Below are 23,584 nucleotides of genomic sequence, written 5' to 3'. Positions count from 1 at the left end.
TCATCATTTTAGCCGGTGATATTTACCATTTCTCCAAAGAACATTTTTAGGGGATGATTTTGCAGATCAGAATTTCTCAGTTTTAGACATTATTTCATTTATTCATTTAGGAGACAAAGAATATACTCTTCTGGTAGGCTCTCCAGGAAGTTCAAACAAGTGCGTTTGTTGGCAACAGTGTAAGAGTTTAACCTTGGGGTTTTCTACAGAAATGTTTGGTGATTGACCATAGATGTTTGGTGATAGACCTGAGATGTTTGGTGAGTGACCTGAGATGTTTGGTGATTGACCTGAGATGTTTGGTGATTGACCTGAGATGTTTGGTGATCGACCTGAGATGTTTGGTGATCAACCTGAGATGTTTGGTGATCGACCTGAGATGTTTGGTGATTGACCTGAAAGGTGATTGACGGTTTCACGGTTTGATTTAAACAGTTTTCTATGGTAGATTATGAAGAATTGTTGAACTGAAAACATGATAAGAAATAATGTTTCTACTGGCCACGTGTTGTATCATGTTTCGTGGATCTGCTCCCTGGCAATAAGATGAAATAAAGCATTTATAAGTAAATCTGAGTTATTTACAATTTTATTAATTGTTAGTTTCAGGACTATTTTTAAAACAGGTTAACATGCCACACCATTATAAACTATACAGGAAGTATTTAAATTGCTGAACATTGTGGAGCAGTGAGACCATCAGAGATACATGAACTGGAAGGTTGTGAGTCCAAATCCCAGGTGAGATCATGTTGAAAGAAAATGACTGTGCAGTTTGTCAAGGTATAAGACATGTCGTAAAACTGAATGACAGTTGGAGTTGGAGTCTTTTAAACTAGATAAGGGCCTCATTATAGTTGAAGGTAATTTAAGTCAACCACACTGAAAACAGTTGAACATGGATTTTGGAAAGACCTTGTTAAAAGTGTATTTATCCCCAGTCACAGATGAAAAGCCCTGATTGGCTGTTGAACAGAAAGGCGTGGTGTGCACTAATGATTTTTTGAGAAATGTTTCTTTGTCACAATCACTCATCGTCCTGACAAACTGATACACTCCAATTACCAACTGATACATATCAATGTTTTTGCAACTTTCTTATGAAAAGTGTTTTCAACATTAATATTGTCTGTTCTCAGACCATGGTGACCATGCTATATGTGGTAGGATGTTAATGGAATATTCTCCTAACCCAAAGAAATGCTGTTTTCATAAAAACATGGGATGTTGCAACAATGTTTATGTAACATCCCATGAAACGTATCTGAAACATTCATATTTTATATTTTGAGCTCCTATTCACCACAATCTGGTTAAGTTCTGTTTGACCAGATCCCAAAATATACTATAAAGGTTTGGGAAATATAGATACTATATAGATACTCTGCTGCCCAAACAAACAGAAAGCTGGACACTCAGAGGTCAGAAAAACATCACAAGTAACATATAAAAAACATTCTCAAACCCTGAAATTATTACTTGGGAAAAAGATACAACAATAATGTGGACCAGATCAGGACAAAGGCTACATGTTAGTATCAGGTGTAAACAGGGCATTAGTCTCCACATCTCTTCTCTTCATCCTCTATCATTCTGCTTCAAACAGTCTGCTTAACTCCTCCATCCGTGTGTTGAACTGTAAGCGAGCTTCACTGACATTTTGAAATGCCTCTTTTAGTGTCTCTATCTGTCCATCCTTCTCCTCTATCTGTCTATCCTTCTCCTCTATCTGTCCATCCTTCTCCTTTATCTGTCTATCCTTCTCCTCTATCTGTCCATCCTTCTCCTTTATCTGTTTTCTGAACTCTGTATTCATCTTTGTGCTAAACATTATGATGTTCGTCTGTAACTCAGGTAGGACTATCTTCATCAGGTTTCTCTCTGCTTCAACTCTGGCCTCTCCTTCATATTTCTCCCTGATCTCCTCAATCTCCTGCTTGTGTTTCTCCTCCATCTTCTTCTTCTCATTTTCTTTCTCCTCTTTAAATACATCCAGGTCTCTCATCATCTGCTCTCTTCTTTCACGCTCTATATTTAACCTACTCTCCAGTTCTTTCTTCTTCTCCTCATCTCTCTCTTCTTCCAGTTGTCTCTCTAGATCAGTAATGTGTTCCATCAGTATTGTAATTTCTCCATTGAGGTTCTGTATTTCTACATCTTTTTTATTCAGAGATTCTTGTAGTTCCCTCTCAAACCTCTCTCTACTCTCTCTTTCCTCCCTCTGTTTTTTTTCCACTTTCTTCATCTGGATCTTTCTCTCCATCTCTCTGACCTGGTCCTCTGTCTCCTGGTAGGTCTGACTGCAGTAGAAACTCTCTCTGTTTCCTGACACCATCTCCTCTATCTTCTCCAGTAGCTCTGGGACCTGAGTGTCATGGGTCCTGTCCTTAATGTTGAGGACATGGTATCTGCTCCCATACTTCTCTACAACCTGCTGGAGGTCCTGACTCCCTGCTTGGAGAAACTCCTCAATGCTCGGCTCTTTCAGGCTGTCATCATGGGTGAATAGAATCACAGTGTGTCCCCAACACCCCTCCCCAAACATCTCCTCCATTCTCTCCAGCACCCCTCTCTCCTCCTCCTTGGAGGGCTCCACTGGTATGACCAGGAGGAAGGCGTGGGGTCCCGGGGCAGACAGACGGACACAGAGCCCCACATCCTGTCTCATCTCCTCCAGAGAGAGTCCAGGACAGAACCAGTCTGGAGTGTCCACCAGCACCAGGTGTCTCCCACACACCTCCCCCTCTCTCCTCACACTCCTCTGGGTCACTGCAGAGGGGCTGGCCTGGGCCCCAAACTCCTCTCTGCCTAGGATGGTGTTTCCTGCTGCCCTCCTCCCAGCACCAGTCCTCCCCAGCAGCACCAGTCTCAGCTCAGACCCACTGGGAGACACTGGGGAGGCTGGACTGCTGCTCTCTCCTCCCACTGTAACACAACACACATCACTGGTCAACACACTGACTCTCTGGAGGATGGACCACTTTAACACACAGAAAACTACATCCACAACTCACTGGTAGGAGGTACAAGATTCATGCTGTTTCTCCTCCTGTGTGTAACTCTGGTGTCTGTATCTGAGGTCTCTCCTCCCACTGTAATACAACACAGGACTCAGTTCAACACATTAACTCATCAGAGGCAGATTTGGAGAAATCAAGTTTGAGGTTGATTACAATTAATGTTACAGTTTGAGTTAATGTTGATGTATTGTTATAAAATGTTCAAGAAAGACAACTGGGAGCGCCATCTGAGGTCTCTCTTCTGTTGTATCATATATAAGTTACTGTATCTAACTCACCAGTCATCTGGGTTGAGGTCTCTCTTCTTAGTCTCTCCATCTCAGTCTTCACATCACAGACCTGTTGAGCTGAAATGAGGAGAGACAAGATCTGCATTCTGTGTCAAAGTCTCTAGTCAGAAATATGATGCAGTTAGATCTTATAAACAATGTGATTAAAACATTCATAACTCATTAGAATCTACAATAATCTTACCATTGAGGAAAGTTCAGTAAATGTATTAATGGTTTAAACAATCTTACCCAGTTTATAATTTTCATTGTTGACATCCTCCACTTGTTTTTCTTTTTCCTTTAACTGTTTCTCTCTCTTCTCTAGTAGTTTATCTTTCTCTTCTAGTTCCTGCCTCCTCTCCTTTAGTTCTCCTTCTCTCTCTTCCAGTTGTTTGTCCTTCTCTCCCAGTCTGTGGTTCCTGTCCTCTAGTTGAAGGTCTTTTTCCTGCAGTAGGACTCCGAAATTCTCTACTTGGATGTTCTTGTCCTGCAGGTCCTTTCCCAGTGTCTCCAGTTGTCTCTTAGTCTCTTCCACCTCTTTGACAGAGTTCTCCAGTTGTCTGTTAGTCTCTTCCACCTCTTTGACAGAGTTCTCCAGTTGTCTCTCTTTCTCTCTCACTTGCTGGGTCATTTCATCCAGTTGAGTGTCTTTCTCATGAAAATGTTTGATGTTCTCATTCAGTTGTTTGGTTGTTTTCTCCAGTCTGCTCTCAGTGTTCTTCAGTCCATTACTCATCTCCTCCAGAGTTAAATCTTTCTCTTTTATCTTCTCTTCAAATTCCTTCAACGTCTGCTTCATCTCTTCTAGTTCTATTTCTTTTCTCAACTTCAACTCTGAGAAGAAAAATGATTGGTTTTATTCATACAAATTAGAAATGCTCCTTAAAAAATTAGTTGTTGGTTCAATTTCTTATTCATTCATTTCATGATTAATTAGTTTTTCATTGTATGACGAGAAATTCTACCAATGTTTATTTTATTTGATAATTCCTTGCTATTGATAAACTGATTCACTACCAGTAAATCATTCCATGAATTATTGCTTCATGATATTTCTCATTTACTCTGTGATTGATTGTTTTCTTCATTAATGTGAACTTAAACATTCGGCCTGGCAAAAGTATTCAGATCACTTACTAAATCTCTAAATGACAAGTGGTATATTGACTGAATGTCTCATATTTCTGTTTGAAATTTCATTTAAATACAGTGGGGAGAACAAGTATTTGATAACCTGCAAAATCGGCAGTGTTTCCCACTTTTTTGTATTTTTGTGAGATGTGAGATACTCTTCAACTGATATTCTAGTAAAGAAAAGTAGAACTTAATATTTGGTACAGAAACCTTGGTTTGCAATTACAGAGATCATACGTTTCCTGTAGTTCTTGACCAGGTTTGCACACACTGCAGCAGGGATTTTGGCCAACTCCCCCATACAGACCTTCCCCAGATCCTTCTGGTTTCGGGGCTGTCGCTGGGCAATACGGACTTTCAGCTCCCTCCAAATATTTTCTATTGGGTTCAGGTCTGGACACTGGCTAGGCCACTCCAGAACCTTGAGATGCTTCTTACGGAGCCACTCCTTAGTTTGACCTGGCTGTGTGTTTCGGGTCGTTGTCATGCTGGAAGACCCAGCCACGACCCATCTTCAATGCTCTTACTGAGGGAAGGAGGTTGTTGGCCAAGATCTCACGATACATGGCCCCATCCATCCTCCCCTCAATACGGTGCAGTCGTCCTGTCCCCTTTGCAGAAAAGCATCCCCAAAGAATGTTTCCACCTCCATGCTTCACGGTTGGGATGGTGTTCTTGGGGTTGTACTCATCCTTCTTCTTCCTCCAAACACGGCGAGTGGAGTTTAGACCAAAAAGCTCTATTTTTGTCTCATCAGACGACATGACCTTCTCCCATTCCTCCTCTGGATCATCTGCAAACTTCAGACGGGCCTGGACACCCGCTAGCTTGAGCAGGGGAACCTTGCGTGCGCTGCAGGATTTTTAATCTTTTATACAGGTAACGAGTTCAAACAGGTGCAATTAATACAGGTAATGAGTGGAGAACAGGAGGGCTTCTTTAAGAAAACAAACAGGTCTGTGAAAGCCAGAATTCTTACTGGTTGGTAGGTGATCAAATACTTATGTCATGCCATAAATGCAAATTAATTTTTTAAAAATCATACAATGTGATTTTCTGGATATTTGTCTCTCACAGTTGAAGTGTATCTATGATAAAAATGACAGACCTCAACATGCTTTGTAAGTAGGAAAACCTGCAAAATCGGCAGTGTATCAAATACTTGTTCTCCCCACTGTATGTGTACAAATTAATTTAAACAATTTGAACTGTATTGATTAACTGATTATTACTCCTCTATTCCAACACTACCTCTTCCTCTAATCCAAAACTCTCCTTCTCCTCCCTCTCTCTTCTATTCTAACGAATGAAGACAACATATCATTCATGAAGTCTTAGGGAGTTTTTCCACACTACTGTTGTTTGCTATTTTGGGTTTAAGGTCGGGTGTCTCTGTAAAGCCCTTTGTGACAACTGCTGTTGTAAAAAGGGCTTTATAAATAAATGTGTTTGATTGATTGTCAGAGGGAGGTTTAGATGAGGACCTGAATCTTCAGAAGTTAATGGCTGTCCTACAACTTTCTTCAGACAAAGCATCAGGGATTGATTCATTTTCAGCAGAATGTTATACACATCTCTGGGATTTGTTTGGGAAAAATCTAATGGAGGTGTTCAAAACATCTTTCCAGGATCATGTTTTGCCTGTTACCTGTCAAATTGGGAATGAGGCTCTTGTTATGAATTGACCAGGAAATATTGATCATCCTTTTCTCTCATCCCTCTCTCCTTGTTTCCTCCTCTCATCTCCCTCTGTCTTCCATCTCTCATCCCTCTCTCCTCCTTCCCTCCTCTCTCCTCTATTCTCCGTCTTCTCTTTATCTCTATTTCCTCTCCTCCTCTGCTCTTCACCTCCTCACTCTCACTCCTCTCCTATATTTTGCCTCTCTTTTCCTTCACAAATGTTTCCTCTTCTCTCTCGCTCCTTTCTCTTTCTTCTGGACTTTCTCATCCTCCCCTCTCATCATTTGCCAGCTGCTGTAAAGTTATAAACAGGCTTTTGACAGAAGAATAGGGGAGGTGTACAGGGAGAGTAGACAGCAAATAGACACACCTGATGACAACACCCCGTTCCCAAGAGGAGGTGGGGTTGGGTGAGGTAACTGGGAAGGTGGGATGTGTTGTATAGGGGATGTGTTGAGGAGGTGGGGTTGGGTGAGGTAACTGGGAAGGTGGGATGTGTTGTATTGGGGATGTGTTGAGGAGGTGGGGTTGGGTAGGTGACTGGGAAGGTGGGATGTGTTGTATTGGGGATGTGTTGAGGAGGTGGGGTTGGGTGAGGTGATTGGGAAGGTGTTGTATAGGGGATGTGTTGAGGAGGTGGGGTTGGGTGAGGTGATTGGGAAGGTGTTGTATAGGGGATGTTTTGAGGAGGTGGGGTTGGGTGAGGTGATTGGGAAGGTGTTGTATAGGGGATGTGTTGAGGAGGTGGGGTTGGGTGAAGTGACTGGGAAGATGGGATGTGTTGTATAGGGGATGTGTTGAATAGGGGATGTGTTGTGGCTTTAAATAAAGAGAAGTTGTAGAATAGAAAGGACACCCCTTCAAGGGCAAATTCAGTGTTTGTGATAAAATAAAGCCAGAATTAATTTGGATATTGAATACTTCTCTGCTTTGAAGGACGGTTCCATATTTGAGGAGAAGTGGGGTTACAGAGCAGGATGTATTGTAGAGGATGTGTCTGTTGTGTAGAGGAGGTGTCTGTTGTGTTGTAGAGGAGGTGTCTGTTAACATGTTTTCATTATTTCATTTGATTCATTTTGTGGAAATAGAAGGACATAATGTATTAGTTATTATCATTATCAATATTAACTCACCAAAAAAGGATCCTGATCAATAATCCAACATGGAAACTATGAAAAATCATAATATGATGTCCATCCCCATAACCCCTGAACCAGCCCTACTCCCTGTCTGTCCATCCCCATACCCCTGAACCAGCCCTACTCCCTGTCTGTCCATCCCCATACCCCTGAACCAGTCCTACTCCCTGTCTGTCCATCCCCATACCCCTGAACCAGCCCTACTCCCTGTCTGTCCATCCCCATACCCCTGAACCAGCCCTACTCCCTGTCTGTCCAGTTAAAGTAAATTATGTGAAGTAATAGTCACCTTCTGGTCATTAAGATCCAGGAAGTTTTCTTGAATTTCTTCTAATAAATTAATTTGTTTATTTTCCCTTATGGGACAAAACTGAGAAATTATGGGAAATACATTTATTATTATATCCGTATTTATTCTTCTGTTAAGTCTTTGTACTCTGTATGTTTGAAACATTACGTATATTAAAATACTTGTTTTTCCTTGTAAGCAACTCATGAGGTCTTATTGTCATGATACCAGTCTGTGTTGGTCTTTGTACTTGTACTCTTATTGTCATGACACCAGTCTGTGTTGGTCTTTGTAATTGTACTCTTATTGTCATGACACCAGTCTGTGTTGGTCTTTGTACTTGTACTCTTATTGTCATGACACCAGTCTGTGTTGGTCTTTGTACTTGTACTCTTATTGTCATGACACCAGTCTGTGTTGGTCTTTGTACTTGTACTCTTATTGTCATGACACCAGTCTGTGTTGGTCTTTGTACTTGTACTCTTATTGTCATGACACCAGTCTGTGTTGGTCTTTGTACTTGTACTCTTATTGTCATGACACCAGTCTGTGTTGGTCTTTGTACTTGTACTCTTATTGTCATGACACCAGTCTGTGTTGGTCTTTGTACTTGTACTCTTATTGTCATGACACCAGTCTGTGTTGGTCTTTGTACTTGTATTCTTATTGTCATGACACTTGTTCCCGTATTTACAATTAAACCTGGAATAATGAACTGTTATTCTAATGACTGAAGAGTTTTTACTTGATTAATTGTCAACACATTATCCATCTTCCACACCGTCTCTCTCCTCCTCTCCTCTACTCCCCATCTCCTCTATCTCTCTGTCCTCCTCAGTTCTCCTCCTCTACTACCTCTTCCTCCTCTTCCTTCCTCCACTCTTATTACTCCTTTCTTCCTTCTCTTCTCCCCCTTTTTCTCCTTCTCTCCTCTATTTCATTTTCTCCTCCATTTCCCTCTCTCCTCCTCCAATCCACTAACCTCCTCCTCCACTCCTTCCTCCTCCTCCTTCACTCCTATTTGTCCTCACCTACTCCCATTTTCTCTGCTCTATTTTTCTCCTCTTCTCCTCTACTCTACATCCCTTCTCTTTCTCTCCTCTCTTTACTGATCTCCTCCAACACTCCTCTATTCCTCCTCTCTCCTCCAGTCCTCTTTACCTCCACTCCTATAATCCCTCTCTCTCTTCTTCTCTGTTCTTCATCCTTCTGTCTTTTATTCATTGTCTTCATATTCTCTTAACTTCCACTCTTATTTGATCTGTAGTAGATTTTATATATTTAAATAATCAATGTGTATTATTGTGTATTATAATGCAGTATTGCTGAATCCTTGGTGCTGATTGGCTAGATTTCTTTATAGAACTAATGTAATGATGCCTGGGTTGCGTCTATAGCAACCAGAACATGATTAAATATGAAGTAAGACAGGTAATTTCTATATAGTAAATATGTGTTCATGTTGTTATTTGTGTTCTGTGGTGTAAACTAGGAAACACTGTGTCTTTTACTAGTAATATAAATGGTCTCTATCACTTATCTAACAAAATACTAAAAACTATAATTTATAATACTAAACATTCTTCTGTGTTTATTAATTTACACAAAATGATTTATTATATCAGGCTGAATGACATCAGTCATGTTTCCTAAACCAATCATCTCCTCCAGACTCTCTCATACTTACCAAGTTCACCTGCTGATGTCTCCCTCTTCAGGTTGTCCTCCAGGGTCTTATGTTGTAAATAGAATAGTTCTGGCCCTGTGGTGTAAAACTGAGAGGTGAGTTCTGAGTGGTTGACTACATCACAGGACAAACAGGACCAATCAGATTCCTCCATTTCCTAAATCCTCTGTCATGTGGATAGTGTGTGAACCAATAGGATGTGGTTAGTATCATTAATAGGATGATTGACTGTCTGTCTGCATGTGGTGATGTAATAGCTCTGTTATTGATGATTTATTCTGTTTGTTCTCCTGGGAAATTGACATCCTGATCCCCCATTAAGTATAATGTTTTGACCAATATACACCAATCAGCCATAATATTATGACCACTGACAGGTGAAGTGAATAACACTGATAATCTCGTTATCATGGCACCTGTTAGTGGGTGGGATATATTAGGCAGCATGTGAACATTCTTTCCTCAAAGTTGATTTGTTAGAAGCAGGAAAAATGGGCAAGCGTAAGGATCTGAGACTTTGACAAGGGCCATTTGTGATGACTAGATGACTGAGTCAGAGCATCTCTGAAATTGGAGTCCTTGTGGGGTGTTCCTGGTCTGCAGTGGTCAGGACTTATCAAAAATGGTCCAAGGGAGGAAAAGAGTTGAACTGGTGACAGGGTCATGGGTAGTGTTGGACCAATACAAATTATTTAGGCCGATATTTTGGAATTAAAATGGTCGATAACCAATTTAAATGCCGATATTCACCATTCTTTAAATTTGAAGAAAATGTACGTCAGAAGAATTCCACAAACAACACAGACACAAAACTTACATTAAATTAATCTGCAAATGAATCTGCAGAGATCTGCTTCAGTCTATTTTGGTTGAAAAGCAGTAACCTTTAGTATTCAACTAAACTAAGTATCTAAGATTTTTCAAATAATTTTCCCTTCCCTGAGAATTTTTTTTTTGTTTTGTTCAATTGAAATAAGGAAACACAAGTAGATTTAACAAGAAACATTTTCAAATAAGGAACCTCTTTAAATAAAACAGGTCTTAATAATAACATAAAATGAATGTGCACGTGGCACATTCAAGGATCACACAGCAGCATATTTCTTTTGATGACAGATGAGGCCTTTCTGTTAGTGGTGGCTGGCAGCAGTTTTTAGATCTGAACACCAGCGGCGCATTTTGATCAACTACATGACAGGGATTATCGGTTTGGCTGATTTCAATGGGCCGATAACAACTAAATAATTAAAAGGCAAAAAATAAATTGGCATCAATATTCAGTCAGGACGATAATCGGTCTAAAACTAGTCATGTGCGGTCAAGGCTCATTGATGCACGTGGGGAGTGAAGGCTGGCCTGTGTGGTACGATACATTAGATGAGATGCTGTGACTCAAATTGCTGACAAAGTTGATGCTGGTACTGATAGAAAAGGTGTCAGAACACAGTGCATCACAGTTTGTTGCATATGGGGCTGCATAGTGGCAGACCAGTCAGGGTGCCCATGCTGACCCCTGTCCACTACCGAAAGGATCTACAATGGGCACGTGAGCATCAGAACTGGACCACGGAGCAATGGAAGAAGGTGGCCTGGTCTGATGAATCACATTTTCTTTTACATCACTGTGTGTCACTTACATGGAGAACACATGGCACCAGGATGCATTATGGGTAGAAGGCTAGCCAACAGAAGCAGTGTGATGCTTTGGCCAGTGTTCTGCTGGGAAAACTTGGGTCCTACCATTCATGTGGATGTTACTTTGACACGTACCATCTACCCAAGCTTTGTTGGAGACCATGTCACCCTTTCATGACAACGGTATTCCCTAATGGCACTGGCCTCTTTCAGCAGGATAATGCACCCTGCCACAAAGCAAAAATGGTTCAGGAATGGTTTGAAGAACACAACAACCAGTTCAAGGTGTTGACTTGGCCTCAAATTCCCCAGATCTCAATCCAATCAAGCATCTGTGGGATGTGCTGGACCAACAGGTCCGATCCATTGAGGCTCCACCTAGCAACTTACAGGACTTAAAGGACCTGCTGCTAACGTCTTGGTGCCAGGTACCACAGCAAACCTTCAGAGGTCTAGTGGAGTCCAGGCCTCGACAGGTCAGGGCTGTTTTGGTGGCAAAAGGGGGACCTACACAATATTAGGCAGGTGGTAATAATGTTATGTCTGATCAGTGTACATATTGGGTTCTATGTGTTTATGTCAGATATACAGTATTGTGAGAAGAGGTGGAGCTATGTAAACCCAGGAGGATGTAAATAAACAACAAGACAAAAAACTATTAACTCACCCCGTAACATACTTCCTGATACCCCATGGACAGCCAATATGAAAAAGAATGTATAGGTTAAAATCACTACCTTCAAAGCATCAACTTACAATTCAAAACTACAGTATTAGTATTACTAACTAAAACAAGAGTATTTTTATTATGACATATTGGGTTCTATGTGTTTATGTCAGATATACAGTATTGTGAGAAGAGGTGGAGCTATGTAAACCCAGGAGGATGTAAATAAAAACAGACAGACAAATTAATTTAAACTCACTCGATGAAGAAATTTCTGATCCCCTCCAGGCTGGCAACCCAATATGAAACAGAATGTTAAAATCACTACCTTCAAACCATCATCTTACAATTCAAAACTACAGTATTAGTATTACTAACTAAAACAAGAGTATTTTTATTATGACATATTGGGTTCTATGTTTTTATGTCAGATATACAGTATTGTGAGAAGAGGTGGAGCTATGTAAACCCAGGAGGATGTAAATAAAAACAGACAGACAAATTAATTTAAACTCACCAACTAACATATCTCCTGATTCCCCAAGGATGGCAACCCAATATGAAACAGAATTCATAGGTTAAAATCATAATCTTCAAACCATCATCTTACAATTCAAAACTACAGTATTAGTATTACTAACTAAAACAAGAGTATTTTTATTATGACATATTGGGTTCTATGTGTTTATGTCAGATATACAGTATTGTGATAAGAGGTGGATCTATGTAAACCCAGGAGGATGTAAATAAACAACAACAGACAAATAAATATTAAATCACCCAAAAACTTATGTTCTGATCCTCCATTACCAAGGATGGAAACACAATATGAAACAGAATGTTAAAATCATTATCTTACAATTCAAATCTACAGTATTGGTATTACTAATACTAACTAAAACTACAGTATTGGTATTACTAATACTAACTAAAACTACAGTATTGGTATTACTAATACTAACTAAAACTACAGTATTGGTATTACTAATACTAACTAAAACTACAGTATTTTTATTATGACATAGTATTGTGAGAAGAGGTGGAGCTATCTGATCCCAGGAGGATGTCAATAAACAAACCCAGACAATTAAATATTAACTCATGTAAACAATTATATAATCTTTATCAAGGATGGACAGACGATATGAAACAGAATGTATTAGTTATTATCATTGACCAGTAATGTTGGAATGGTTATAATGATTAATGACATCTAGATCAAAGATCAGAGTGGTTGTAATATGTATTATAACTAGTTCATATTCAGTATTAATATGGTCTATTAATGTATAACTCCTACTATGTCCTCCTACCTACATGATAAAGTATATGTGTGTTGTAGAGGGAAAGACACTGGTTGGTGTTGTTGTTTAGGTGTTTATAATCATGGACTGGAGTTACAGACCACTTACCTCTTCTGACCCTTAAACCCACTACAGCCTCCTCCTTCTGTTCTCCATGGATGACCTGACAGATGTAGTCTTCAGAATCTGACTCCTTGATGTTTTTCATCCTCAGAGACACATTTCCTCTCTCCATCTCCTGGGTGATCAGACTCAGTCTGCCCTCATAGCCTCTCCTCTCTGTCACCTGACCATTCTTATACAGGTAAATACACTCTGTCTCCTTAAACCACCTGATTGTCATGGTAACAGCACTGGTCTCAGGGGAGAGGTGACAGGGGAGGGTGACATCATCACCAACAACACCCACAATGTTTCTCTCAGTGGTGATGAGTTTAAACTGATCTGTTCAGAGAGGAAACACAAACTCAGTTACAACTCCTCATCAAACACATTTCATCCAGAAACACAGTTACACATCAAGACATACTGAACCACAAACTCATTTCACTTTCAGTAGTTGAGTTTTAATTTTTTATTTGTCCAGATATGTGATAGAAAAGTTAATAATGGATTCTAACATGGTGACTTACTATGATCTCTGGACTCTGCCATTTTCCCTGTAAAATAAAAACATCCATATTTACATTATTACACATATTCACTTCTTTAATGAGACTGTGTTTCTTTCTGAACCACATGGATATAATAACTCTTTCAAAAATACAACAATGTTTCCAAAAAAGTTGGGACGCTGTGTAAAATGGAAAGAAAAACAGAATGCCACACAAACACACACACGCACACACGCACACACTCTCCATAACACACACACACACACACACACACACACACACACACACACACACCCACACACACACACACCTATGGCAGGTGAAAAGGGACTTTATTAAGCTATTGAAACGACCTAATGTGCATACCACCGCGTATGCGACCGTGTATACTATGGCAGGTGAAAAGGGACTTTATTAAGCTATTGAAACGACCTAATGTGCATACCACCGCGTATGCGACCGTGTATACGTCTATACGCGTATGCGACCGTGTATACGTGTATGCACCCATGTATACGCGTTTCTATACCCGTATACACGACGCGTCAGTATACGCGCTCAGACGACTGCTTCAGTCGACTGACAAAAACGACTGAACGCACGTGTGTACGCGTGTAGATATTATCCTGTACAGTAGAGGGCGCAGAAACCCGGGGATCACTAGTCTGTACGAACAGGAAGTTGTGAAACACCTCCGACGAAGAGAAGAGGAACGGGTTAGTTTTTCGGCTAAATACAGGTGAGTTAAGATATTATTTTCATCTAGCTAAAACCACCAGGCATGTGGAGGTGCTTGGTTATGCAATACAGCTAGTTACCAGTGAGTTTTGTTGCCTCGGTTTGCGAGCTACATTGTAATAATTGTTTTCACTCTCGAACATTTCATCAATGTAAAATGTGTCGGCCATTGGCTTTAGCCTATACGTCCTCCCTTCCCAAATCGAAGTTCATGTCCATTGCTCAATCAAACCATTGTAGCCCTATAACTGCAACATCTTTTTTAGGCTTATAATTTTTATTTGACCATGTTTATTACTGTCTTAGCTATGCTGCTTTCGCTGTATGAGTTTTAATAAGCGAGACTGGGTGGCTAGTTAAAACCACGGACAACGAATTCAAATCGCAGACATTAACATGTTTTTCATTAGTATATTTACAATTTTGCATCTCTCCTACAGGTTTCCCATGAAGAATCTATTTTATTGGACCCCTTTCTGTAAACAGGACTTCTTTCTCTTATATTTTTCTTCACAGAAAACTGATAGGCTTACCTATAATGTGTAGCCTATATCATTTATTTTTCAGTATTGTAGATATCATTTAAATGTGCATTGTAAATATGGAAATAATTGCTTTAACGACATCTGGTAATTATTCAATAAATGTACTATATACATATTCAAATGTTTCAGTTTTGTCTTTTGAATTTTCATGGGATTCCTAACATGTGAATTGCAGATTTACATTGTGATTACACAGTGCAGATCGGGAGTGTCATATTTCTCTAGAGAGTAGTATAAAGACAATGTACTCCCTACCTTATTTTCATTTTTCTTATTTTGGCCATTTTCAGTTATAAAATCAATAGCTTTATTTAAATAATAACAGCCAGCCATGGACGGGTAGTCTTATAACACCCGCCATATAATAAGGTTGTTAGGTACTAAAAAAGGTACTAAAAAAACATTATATTAAGAAATTGTATTTCAACAGAGTATTACATAGCACATTTTATTTCAGTTATACTGTGCTTTGTAGGGAGTGTATACGCTGACTTCAAATTATATTTTCCCATTCGTAACCAAAGTGAATGCATATTTAACCGTTAAAAGTAAAGGCAATATAAAAGCATAGGGAGGGTGTTTATAGTTGGATTATTTTTTGTGGAGTCGTGACTATTCTATCACAAATGTAGGCTATAATTTGGAACAGAGACCACTGCAAGCCTAATGTTTGACAGTATTCTATCGTGCTAGTACTAAATCGATGTAATATAGGCCTAGCTGTAAACACAATTAAACAACGTGACATTCGTTAAAGAACGTAATAAAAACAAAGCTAATAGCTTGCTGAGACTATTTAAATATGGGCCTAGTTGTAATATTCCTTTAGTTTGTCGTTGTGTGTCATGGTAATGCAACGAACTTATTTACCAGCACTTTCATACTGACAAGACAAAAGTTGGAGCCGCCAATTATTTTAAGCGTACAAGTTTGTAGACATTTTATAAAGCCGTTACCATCACAAATCGATAGGCTACCTTAATTATTGTTTATCAGGGAATGAAAGCATGACAACATACTATTTGATTTTAAACGACCACGAATACTGTGTTTTACATTGTATGTATAGGTATAGCCTACTTCGTAGCCGGTTTGCTATGACAAATAAATTAACATGAAATCATGTTTTTATGTAGCTGATATCACATGCCCGCTCCACCAAATTCAGCAACATATTTTACAGTCAGAATATATCTAAATTAATAGAACGGAAAACTATGTATCTACCAAATGGATCCACAGTTCTAGCAAAAGATCTTATTTGAAACGCCGACAATTTAATCAATTCTGAGCGATTTTTGACAAAGCGTAGACTCATGTTCTTATTTACCAGACACCACTTCCATACCATAATAATTCCCCGTTTATAAGCTGCACCGTGTATAAACCGCACCATTAATTGTATATCTTTGTATACAAACCCCAGTATTAACTGCATCTATAGCCTACATAAACCGCATTTGCCTGTAGAATTATGGCTAATACTTAATTCAGGGGTGTTATTTCAGCAAAAGCGGAGGCATGGCAATGTGACATGACATCTAGGACAGAGAGTGGAGGTCTAATAATCATTAGTCATTTGTTTAAACTTAACAGAAAATAAAGAAATGCATTGACTTACATGCCAACCTATTGTAGGTGTTCAAGACCTGCGTGAAGTTAGTCCCCAACCCAAAATAGGCTCAATCGTTTGTGCTGGTTTGTGCTGTTAACATTTTCGTTTGTGCTGCTTTCATTTTTTAGAATATTTAAGAATACTTTTTAGATCAAATTCACTCAAAATAGGCTAAATTGTTTGTGCTCCGTTAGTGCTGATAAAGGTTTGTTTTTGCGACTGCCTTTCTTAACGATAATGACAGATATTGTGGAAAGGGAGTAAAGCCAGTGCGCTATCCCAACCTGGCTATCCAATAGAAATCTAGCTTATCAAAAACTGTAGCAGCACAGACAAAAGCAGCTGAACAAAATGCCTGAATGAGTGCATATTATGGTTGTAATAATATACGCATAATATGACCATACAGTAAAAAACTTTCAATTTCAATAAGTGTTCCCCAAAGTCCAAGTTGACTCTCAAAAAGATCGATCCTTTCTATGGAGCACCCGCGGTCACACAGTTCACAGGTCCCAAAGCAGTAGTTTCATCTCTTGTTCATGCTCGTTAATTGCAAACTAGCCACCACTGATTTTTCTTTCCGCCTCTATTCATTTTGATAAGTTTAGCTATGTAGAACGTAACGTGGTCACAAACACACACATGCAAACACTCCAAACGTGCAACATGAATAGGCTATATACATTATATCATCATATTGCATGCACATGTGAGAAAACGATGAGCATGAGGAAACGATGAGCCCATCCATTTTTGCAAATCAATTTGAAGGCAATACAAGTTAAAAAAAAAAATATTTTTTATAAAAAACAGATTCAAAGTATGGCAGCTGCCCTACCTTGCCCAACCCAGTTGATACCTGGGCATGCACTGTACATTAATGTACTTCACTTTTCCTGTTACATTTTAATTGTATGCATAATTGCAGGCTATATAAGAGGCTTGCCAATTAATTGTACAACAAAGGAGATTCTCAATGACTATATCATGAAAACAGTACCTATATAGCCGTGTTTGTTTAGGAAGAAGGGTATGCATACGCGTATACACTACATACACGTATACATAGACGTATACATGTATACACGGTTGTATACGCGTATAGACGTATACGCGGTCGCATACGCGGTGGTATACACGTTCAGTCGTCCAACACAGTCGCACTGTTCAGTCACCTATACGCGTAGCGTCAGTATACGCGCTCAGACGACTGCTTCAGTCGACTGACATAAACGACTGAACGCACGTGTATACATGTATGTATTTATTCACTAATCCTGGCGAGGGCGCTGGTCTCTCGTGGATTTTTATTCTAAAGAAGGCTGAACCGTATACCGGAAGGTGCTTTTTGCAAGTTTAGTGCGTGTTTATACAGTATTTTATTCAGTGTAGCCAACAGTTAAGGAAAATCTGTGTTTTAAATCATTGAAATCGAATCCGTTTTTTTCTGTTTTAATATACTTCAAGTGAACAACCCTGTGTTGACAAGGGCAGAGAAATATATGCATGTGATGCCTGATGTCTTGTCAAAAATCGCTCAGCGATTCGCTTGCTACAAGAACTCTAGATCAAATAGCCACTTGATGGCTAAAAGTAGTTTCCCGTTCTAGACAAATTCTGACAGTAAAATATGTTGCTGAATTTGGTTGAGCAGGATATTTGATAGAAGCTAAACTAAAACATGATTTTATTTGAAGGAAATATATTTCAAACGTTTGTTGTATAGGCTAGCATATATTTCTTATTTCGTTTATTGTTCAAAACTTGTTTTCACCATACCAGAGTCAATGCACATTTAACAGTTAGAATTGAATGGAAAATGAAAGAATATGGAGGGTGTTAATAGGTACCAAATGGTTATGGAATTACTATTTGTGGAGCCGTGATTATTCTAGCACAAAGTTAGGCTAGATTTTGAAACCCAGACCTAAGCAATTCTGAGTAATGTTTGACATAGTATCCTATGTACTGTTAATCTATTAAATCGATTTGAGATAGCTCGGCCAGAAACCTATACTGACATGAAGGATGACTGGAGCCGCGATTCATTTTGACAGTAGGCCTATATCAGCACAATTTTGGGACTTATTTAATACAGCCAGTCACAATCCCCAATAAATAAATGAAATATCTTTATCCAGGCCATGAAAAAATTACAACTTGCTATATGTCTGATTTTACACGAACAACATGCTTTGCATTTTATTTATTAGCGCTTCTTGCCAAGTTTGCGCTATGGCATATTTATGATGTTTTTTTCAGTACCTTCTTAAACGTAGTAGCCTATACATGAGTAATTAGATTGACGCGGGTGTTGGTAAGACTACATGGTCATAGCTGAATAGAATTCTACTTTTGGTATTTAAATAAAGTTATTGATTTAATGAAACTGAAAATGGAAAATTGTACTACTCTCTAGGGAAATATGATACTCCCGATCTGTACTGTGTAATCACAATGTAAAACTGCAATGCACATGTTAGGGATTCCATGAAAAGACTCAAAAGACAAGAGAGAACTAAAATATTTGAACATGTATGTAGTACATTTATTGAATAATAATCAGAAGTCGTTAAAGCATTTATTTACATAATGAATATTACCTGGCAAGCCAATTAGCTCAATGAATACAATCGATCGCTATTTGTAAAGAATATCTTATTTTATTTTTGAATGTTTTAAAATATATTCTGTAATATGTGTGTTTCTTATGGTAGGACTGAGATTTGCCAAATACCGCCGTTTATAAACTGAGGCTTATACACAGATTTTGCATTTTCAATCACAGCAGTAAATACATGGCTTACCCTACACTTTTGAAACACTTTCCACCGGGGAACATTTTCACAGATGATTGCTTGTACGTAGAGGTCTCAGAAACTCATGTAGCAAATATGATACAATTGGGGTTACAGGGTTTTCAAAAACATATTTTATTCTTCCACAAATTAATCTTGGTAGCCCCTATGACAGATCTTTTAATATTGATGTACAATACATCCGTCAATTGGGTATGGCAAGGTAGTGCAGCTGCCATACTTTGAATCTGTTTTTTTTCTCAAATAAAAATGAGAAACGAATATAACTTCTATTGCCTTTAAATTGATTGCAAATATTGATGGGCTCATCGTTTCCTCATACTCATCGTTTTCTCACATGTGCATGCAGTACGATTATTTAATGTACATAGCTTATCAGTATTGCACGTTTGGAGTGTTTGAATGTGTGTGTTTGTGACCACGTTACTTTCTACATAGCTAAACATATCAAAATGTTTAGAGGTGAGAAGAAAAACCAGTGGTAGATAGTTTGCAATTAACGAGCATCGAACAAGAGATTAAACGACTGCTTTGGGACCAGTGAACAGTGTGATCGCTGGTGCTCCATAGAAAGGATAGATATTTTTGAGAGTCAACTTGGACTTTAGGGAGCTCTTATTTAAAAAAATAATAATTCTTACTGTATGGTATATATTATTACATGCATAATATGCACTCATTCTAGCCTATTTATCTTTGAACAAGAAAATAGACCGCTGATTCAAAAAAACTCGTCAGTGAAAATGAGTGTCAGTGAGTTAACTTATTCTTTCCTCCATGTTTGTCGACATGTAATTGTGTCATTGGTTATGGAAGCATTTTGCCCAGCTGCTTCTGTTTGTGCTGCAACAGTTTTTGGTATATAACCTACATTTATACTGGATAGCGCACTTGCTTTACTCACTTTCCACAATAGCTCTGTCATTATCGGTAAGAAAGGCAGTCGCAAAAACAAACTTTTATCGGCACAAACAGAGCACAAATTATTTAGACTATTTTAAGTGAATTTGACCTATAAAGTAATCTTAAATATTCTTTAAAAAAAAAAGAAAATTCTGAAGACACGGCAAAACTGAAAATATTAAAATATGCATAGAGTACATTTATTGAATAATAAGCAGTAGTCGTTAAAGCATTTATTTCCATATTTAGAATGTACATTTAAATTATATCTACAATACTGAAAAAGAAAGTATATAGGCTACAAATTACAAGGCAGGCCGGTCAGTTTTCTGTAAAAAAAATGTAAGAGAAATAAGTCCCGTTTACAGACATGGGTGAAATAAAATAGATTATTCATGGGAAACCTGTAAGAGAGATGCAAAATCGTAAATATACTAATAAAAAACATGTTAATGTTTGCGATTTCAACTCGTTGTCTGTGGTTTTAACTAGCCACCCAGTATCGCTTGTGTTAAAACTAATACAGAGAAAACAGCATAGACATAGCTGAGACAATAAAAAAAAAAGGTCAACTAAAAATGTAGCCTAAAAAAGATGTTGCGGTTATATAGATTGAGCAAAGGACATGAACTTCGGTTTGGGAAGGAAGGAGGTACAGGCTATAGCCGATGGTTTACGGCCACATTGATGAAATGTTCGAGAGTGAAAAATTATTTACAATGTCGCTAGCAAACAGAGGCAACAAAACTCACTCTAACTAGCTATATTGCATAACCAAGCAATATATTGCATATATTGCATAACTCAACATGCCTGGTGGTTATATTGCATAACCAAGCAATATATTGCATATATTGCATAACTCAACATGCCTGGTGGTTTTCGCTAGATGAATGACTACCGTGACTCACCTGTAGAAAAACGAACCTATGCCTCTCTTCGTCGGAGGTGTTTACCCGGGTGATCCCCGGGTTTCTGCGCCCTCTACTGTACGGGATAAAATCTACACGCGTACACACGTGCGTTCAGTCGTTTTTGTCAGTCGACTGTGCGCGTATACTGACGCGTCGTGTATACGGGTATAGGAACGCGTATACATGGGTGCATACACGTATACACGTATACACGGTTGCATACGCGTATAGACGTATACACGGTCGCATACGCGGTGGTATGCACATTAGGTCGTTTCAATAGCTTAATAAAGTCCCTTTTCACCTGCCATAGTGTGTGTGTGTGTGTGTGTGTGTGTGTACACGCACGTGTTTGTGTGCATCCCTGCAGAGCACAAACAAAATAAATAATTTATGTTAAATCAGATTTATGTTCCCATATTGTAGGTAACAATGATGATCTTATTATTACTGGGTTTGTATGTAGGATGTTCCACCACTATAAATGTGAATAACTTGTGTAAACTAATGCCCATGTGCTTTTCATTAGAAATGCCCCAGCCTACAGACCCTGTCTACAGACCCTGTCTACAGACCCTGTCTACAGACCCTGCCTACAGACCCTGCCTACAGACCCTGTCTACAGACCCTGCCTACAGACCCTGTCTACAGACCCTGTCTACAGACCCTGCCTACAGACCCTGCCTACAGACCCTGTCTACAGACCCTGTCTACAGACCCTGCTGACTGGCCTTCTCCTCTGACAAAATTGCAAACAAGTTCAGGCAGGTAAAAGTCCACATGGAAGTAGACTGAGAATCATCAAGGTGGGCAATAAGGGTCTAAACACAGGTAAGTCTATACAGGAAGTAGTCACATGCTTGATAGTGTTGAAAAACCAACAACACCTCACAATGGAGAAAAGCAAACATAGAACTAATATAGAGGGGAGCAAATGAGACACAGGTCTAAACAATAATGACAAAAGGATAGGCTACGTTCAAAAACAAAGGAAGAAAACCAAACAAGTTACATTCAAGAACAAACGCATAACCAAAACCGACAAAAACAGAACCTCACACCAAATTCATCATCATTATTTCCCAGCATACTCTTTTGCAGGTACATCTTATTTTATTGTTTATTTTACAGATGTTTTGGTTTGTACTTAATATTGATTGATAAATTAACCTAATGCCACAAGCTGTTTAAGTCAATGGAGTTCCCACCCATTACTGTATGTGTTACCGACATACCTGGTTGTTGCATTTGTGCTTAGAATAGTATTCCTATACTACTGACATTGATGCCCACAGTAATCCTTTTAATAGCAGAAAATTATCTAGATGTCAGCCTGCACTGACAAACAGAAAATCATATATCTATGTTTTCTATTCCATTTTGTTAATGTGCTATCGTTTTTATTATTCTCCCCTATTGGTCGAAGGCTCCCTAGTTGTCGGGGGCACTAAGAGACCGCTTATGTCGCTTATGCCTGGAGCTGCCCTGAGGTAGGTTATACATGTTCAGTATTCTACTCCCTGTATGTAGGTTATACATGTTCAGTATTCTACTCCCTGTATGTAGGTTATACATGTTCAGTATTCTACTCCCTGTATGTAGGTTATACATGTTCATTATTCTACTCCCTGTATGTAGGTTATACATGTTCATTATTCTACTCCCTGTATGTAGGTTATACATGGTCAGTATTCTACTCCCTGTATGTAGGTTATACATGTTCAGTATTCTACTCCCTGTATGTAGGTTATACATGTTCAGTATTCTACTCCCTGTATGTAGGTTATACATGTTCAGTATTCTACTCCCTGTATCTATGATATGTCAACAGTAAGTGTCATGTTAATTACACCTGCCTAAGAGCTTGCTAGCAGTGACACACAAGAAGCCAGTCAACCAAGTAGTGAAGTATTGTATTGTATCATATTTATGTAAACATAAATATATAAACTCAATAATTTTATGTTCATCTTCTCATCTTCATGAAAAGTTTATATTGATATTTACTTGTTGGGAAAAAAACGTTAATGTGAATAGTTATAATACTCACCACCTTCACTGGTCTTCACGTCCTCTACTTCAATTTAAAAGTTATGGATGAATATCCAAAATAAGGTCCCACTAATAATAAAAAAAAAACGTTATGTTACCCATGAAGATACTTCTAAACAATGTTAAACCAAACACTACGCAACTTCAGTCTGTACAGGAAGTTTCACTTTCATTTACACTTGAGTTGGAGGCCGAGATGGTTCAGGTTCATCATCCATGAACTTTAAAAACTGGACAGACAACCCGGAATTACTTAACACTTTTCAGGAACTCAGCCTTGCAATCACATGACTTTTACGGTATGTTGTTTCTATGAGCGAAGAACAGTTTTTCTAACTCGTAGGAGGAGACCAAGATGGCGTCGTGAGAAGACGGTTTTGCTGTAGTTCTTAAAAACTTTTGCTCAAATCCCGGTTTTACTTTTAATCTGGTCATGTTCAGGAATAATTTCGAATATCCGCATTTTAATAATCTTTTTTTCTTTGTAAATGTTTTATTAAGTTCTGCAGACGCACTTTTCCCCCTCAAGTTATGGTTCGTTATCAACGTGCTAGCAT

At 38.7% G+C, this 23,584-nt stretch overlaps 1 protein-coding gene across 1 annotated transcript; it reads right to left on the bottom strand.

Annotated features, from left to right (window-relative positions):
- Positions 1 to 573: 573 nt before the first annotated feature.
- On the bottom strand, positions 574 to 23,256 carry LOC105009696 (golgin subfamily A member 4). Its single transcript, XM_034291362.1, has 8 exons — positions 23,026 to 23,256; positions 13,460 to 13,486; positions 12,936 to 13,271; positions 9,231 to 9,335; positions 3,542 to 4,126; positions 3,299 to 3,367; positions 3,015 to 3,092; positions 574 to 2,925 (listed from the first exon to the last, which is right to left on the bottom strand). The coding sequence occupies exons 2-8, from the start codon at positions 13,479 to 13,481 to the stop codon at positions 1,589 to 1,591; spliced, it is 2,532 nt and encodes an 843-aa protein (XP_034147253.1). The 5' UTR covers positions 13,482 to 13,486; positions 23,026 to 23,256; the 3' UTR covers positions 574 to 1,588.
- Positions 23,257 to 23,584: the final 328 nt, after the last annotated feature.

Source organism: Esox lucius, chromosome 3, assembly GCF_011004845.1.
Source record: "Esox lucius isolate fEsoLuc1 chromosome 3, fEsoLuc1.pri, whole genome shotgun sequence".
NCBI classification, from domain to species: Eukaryota; Metazoa; Chordata; class Actinopteri; order Esociformes; family Esocidae; genus Esox; species Esox lucius.
Note: the sequence above shows the minus strand (reverse complement) of the source record. Positions and strands in the feature narration are given on the sequence as shown.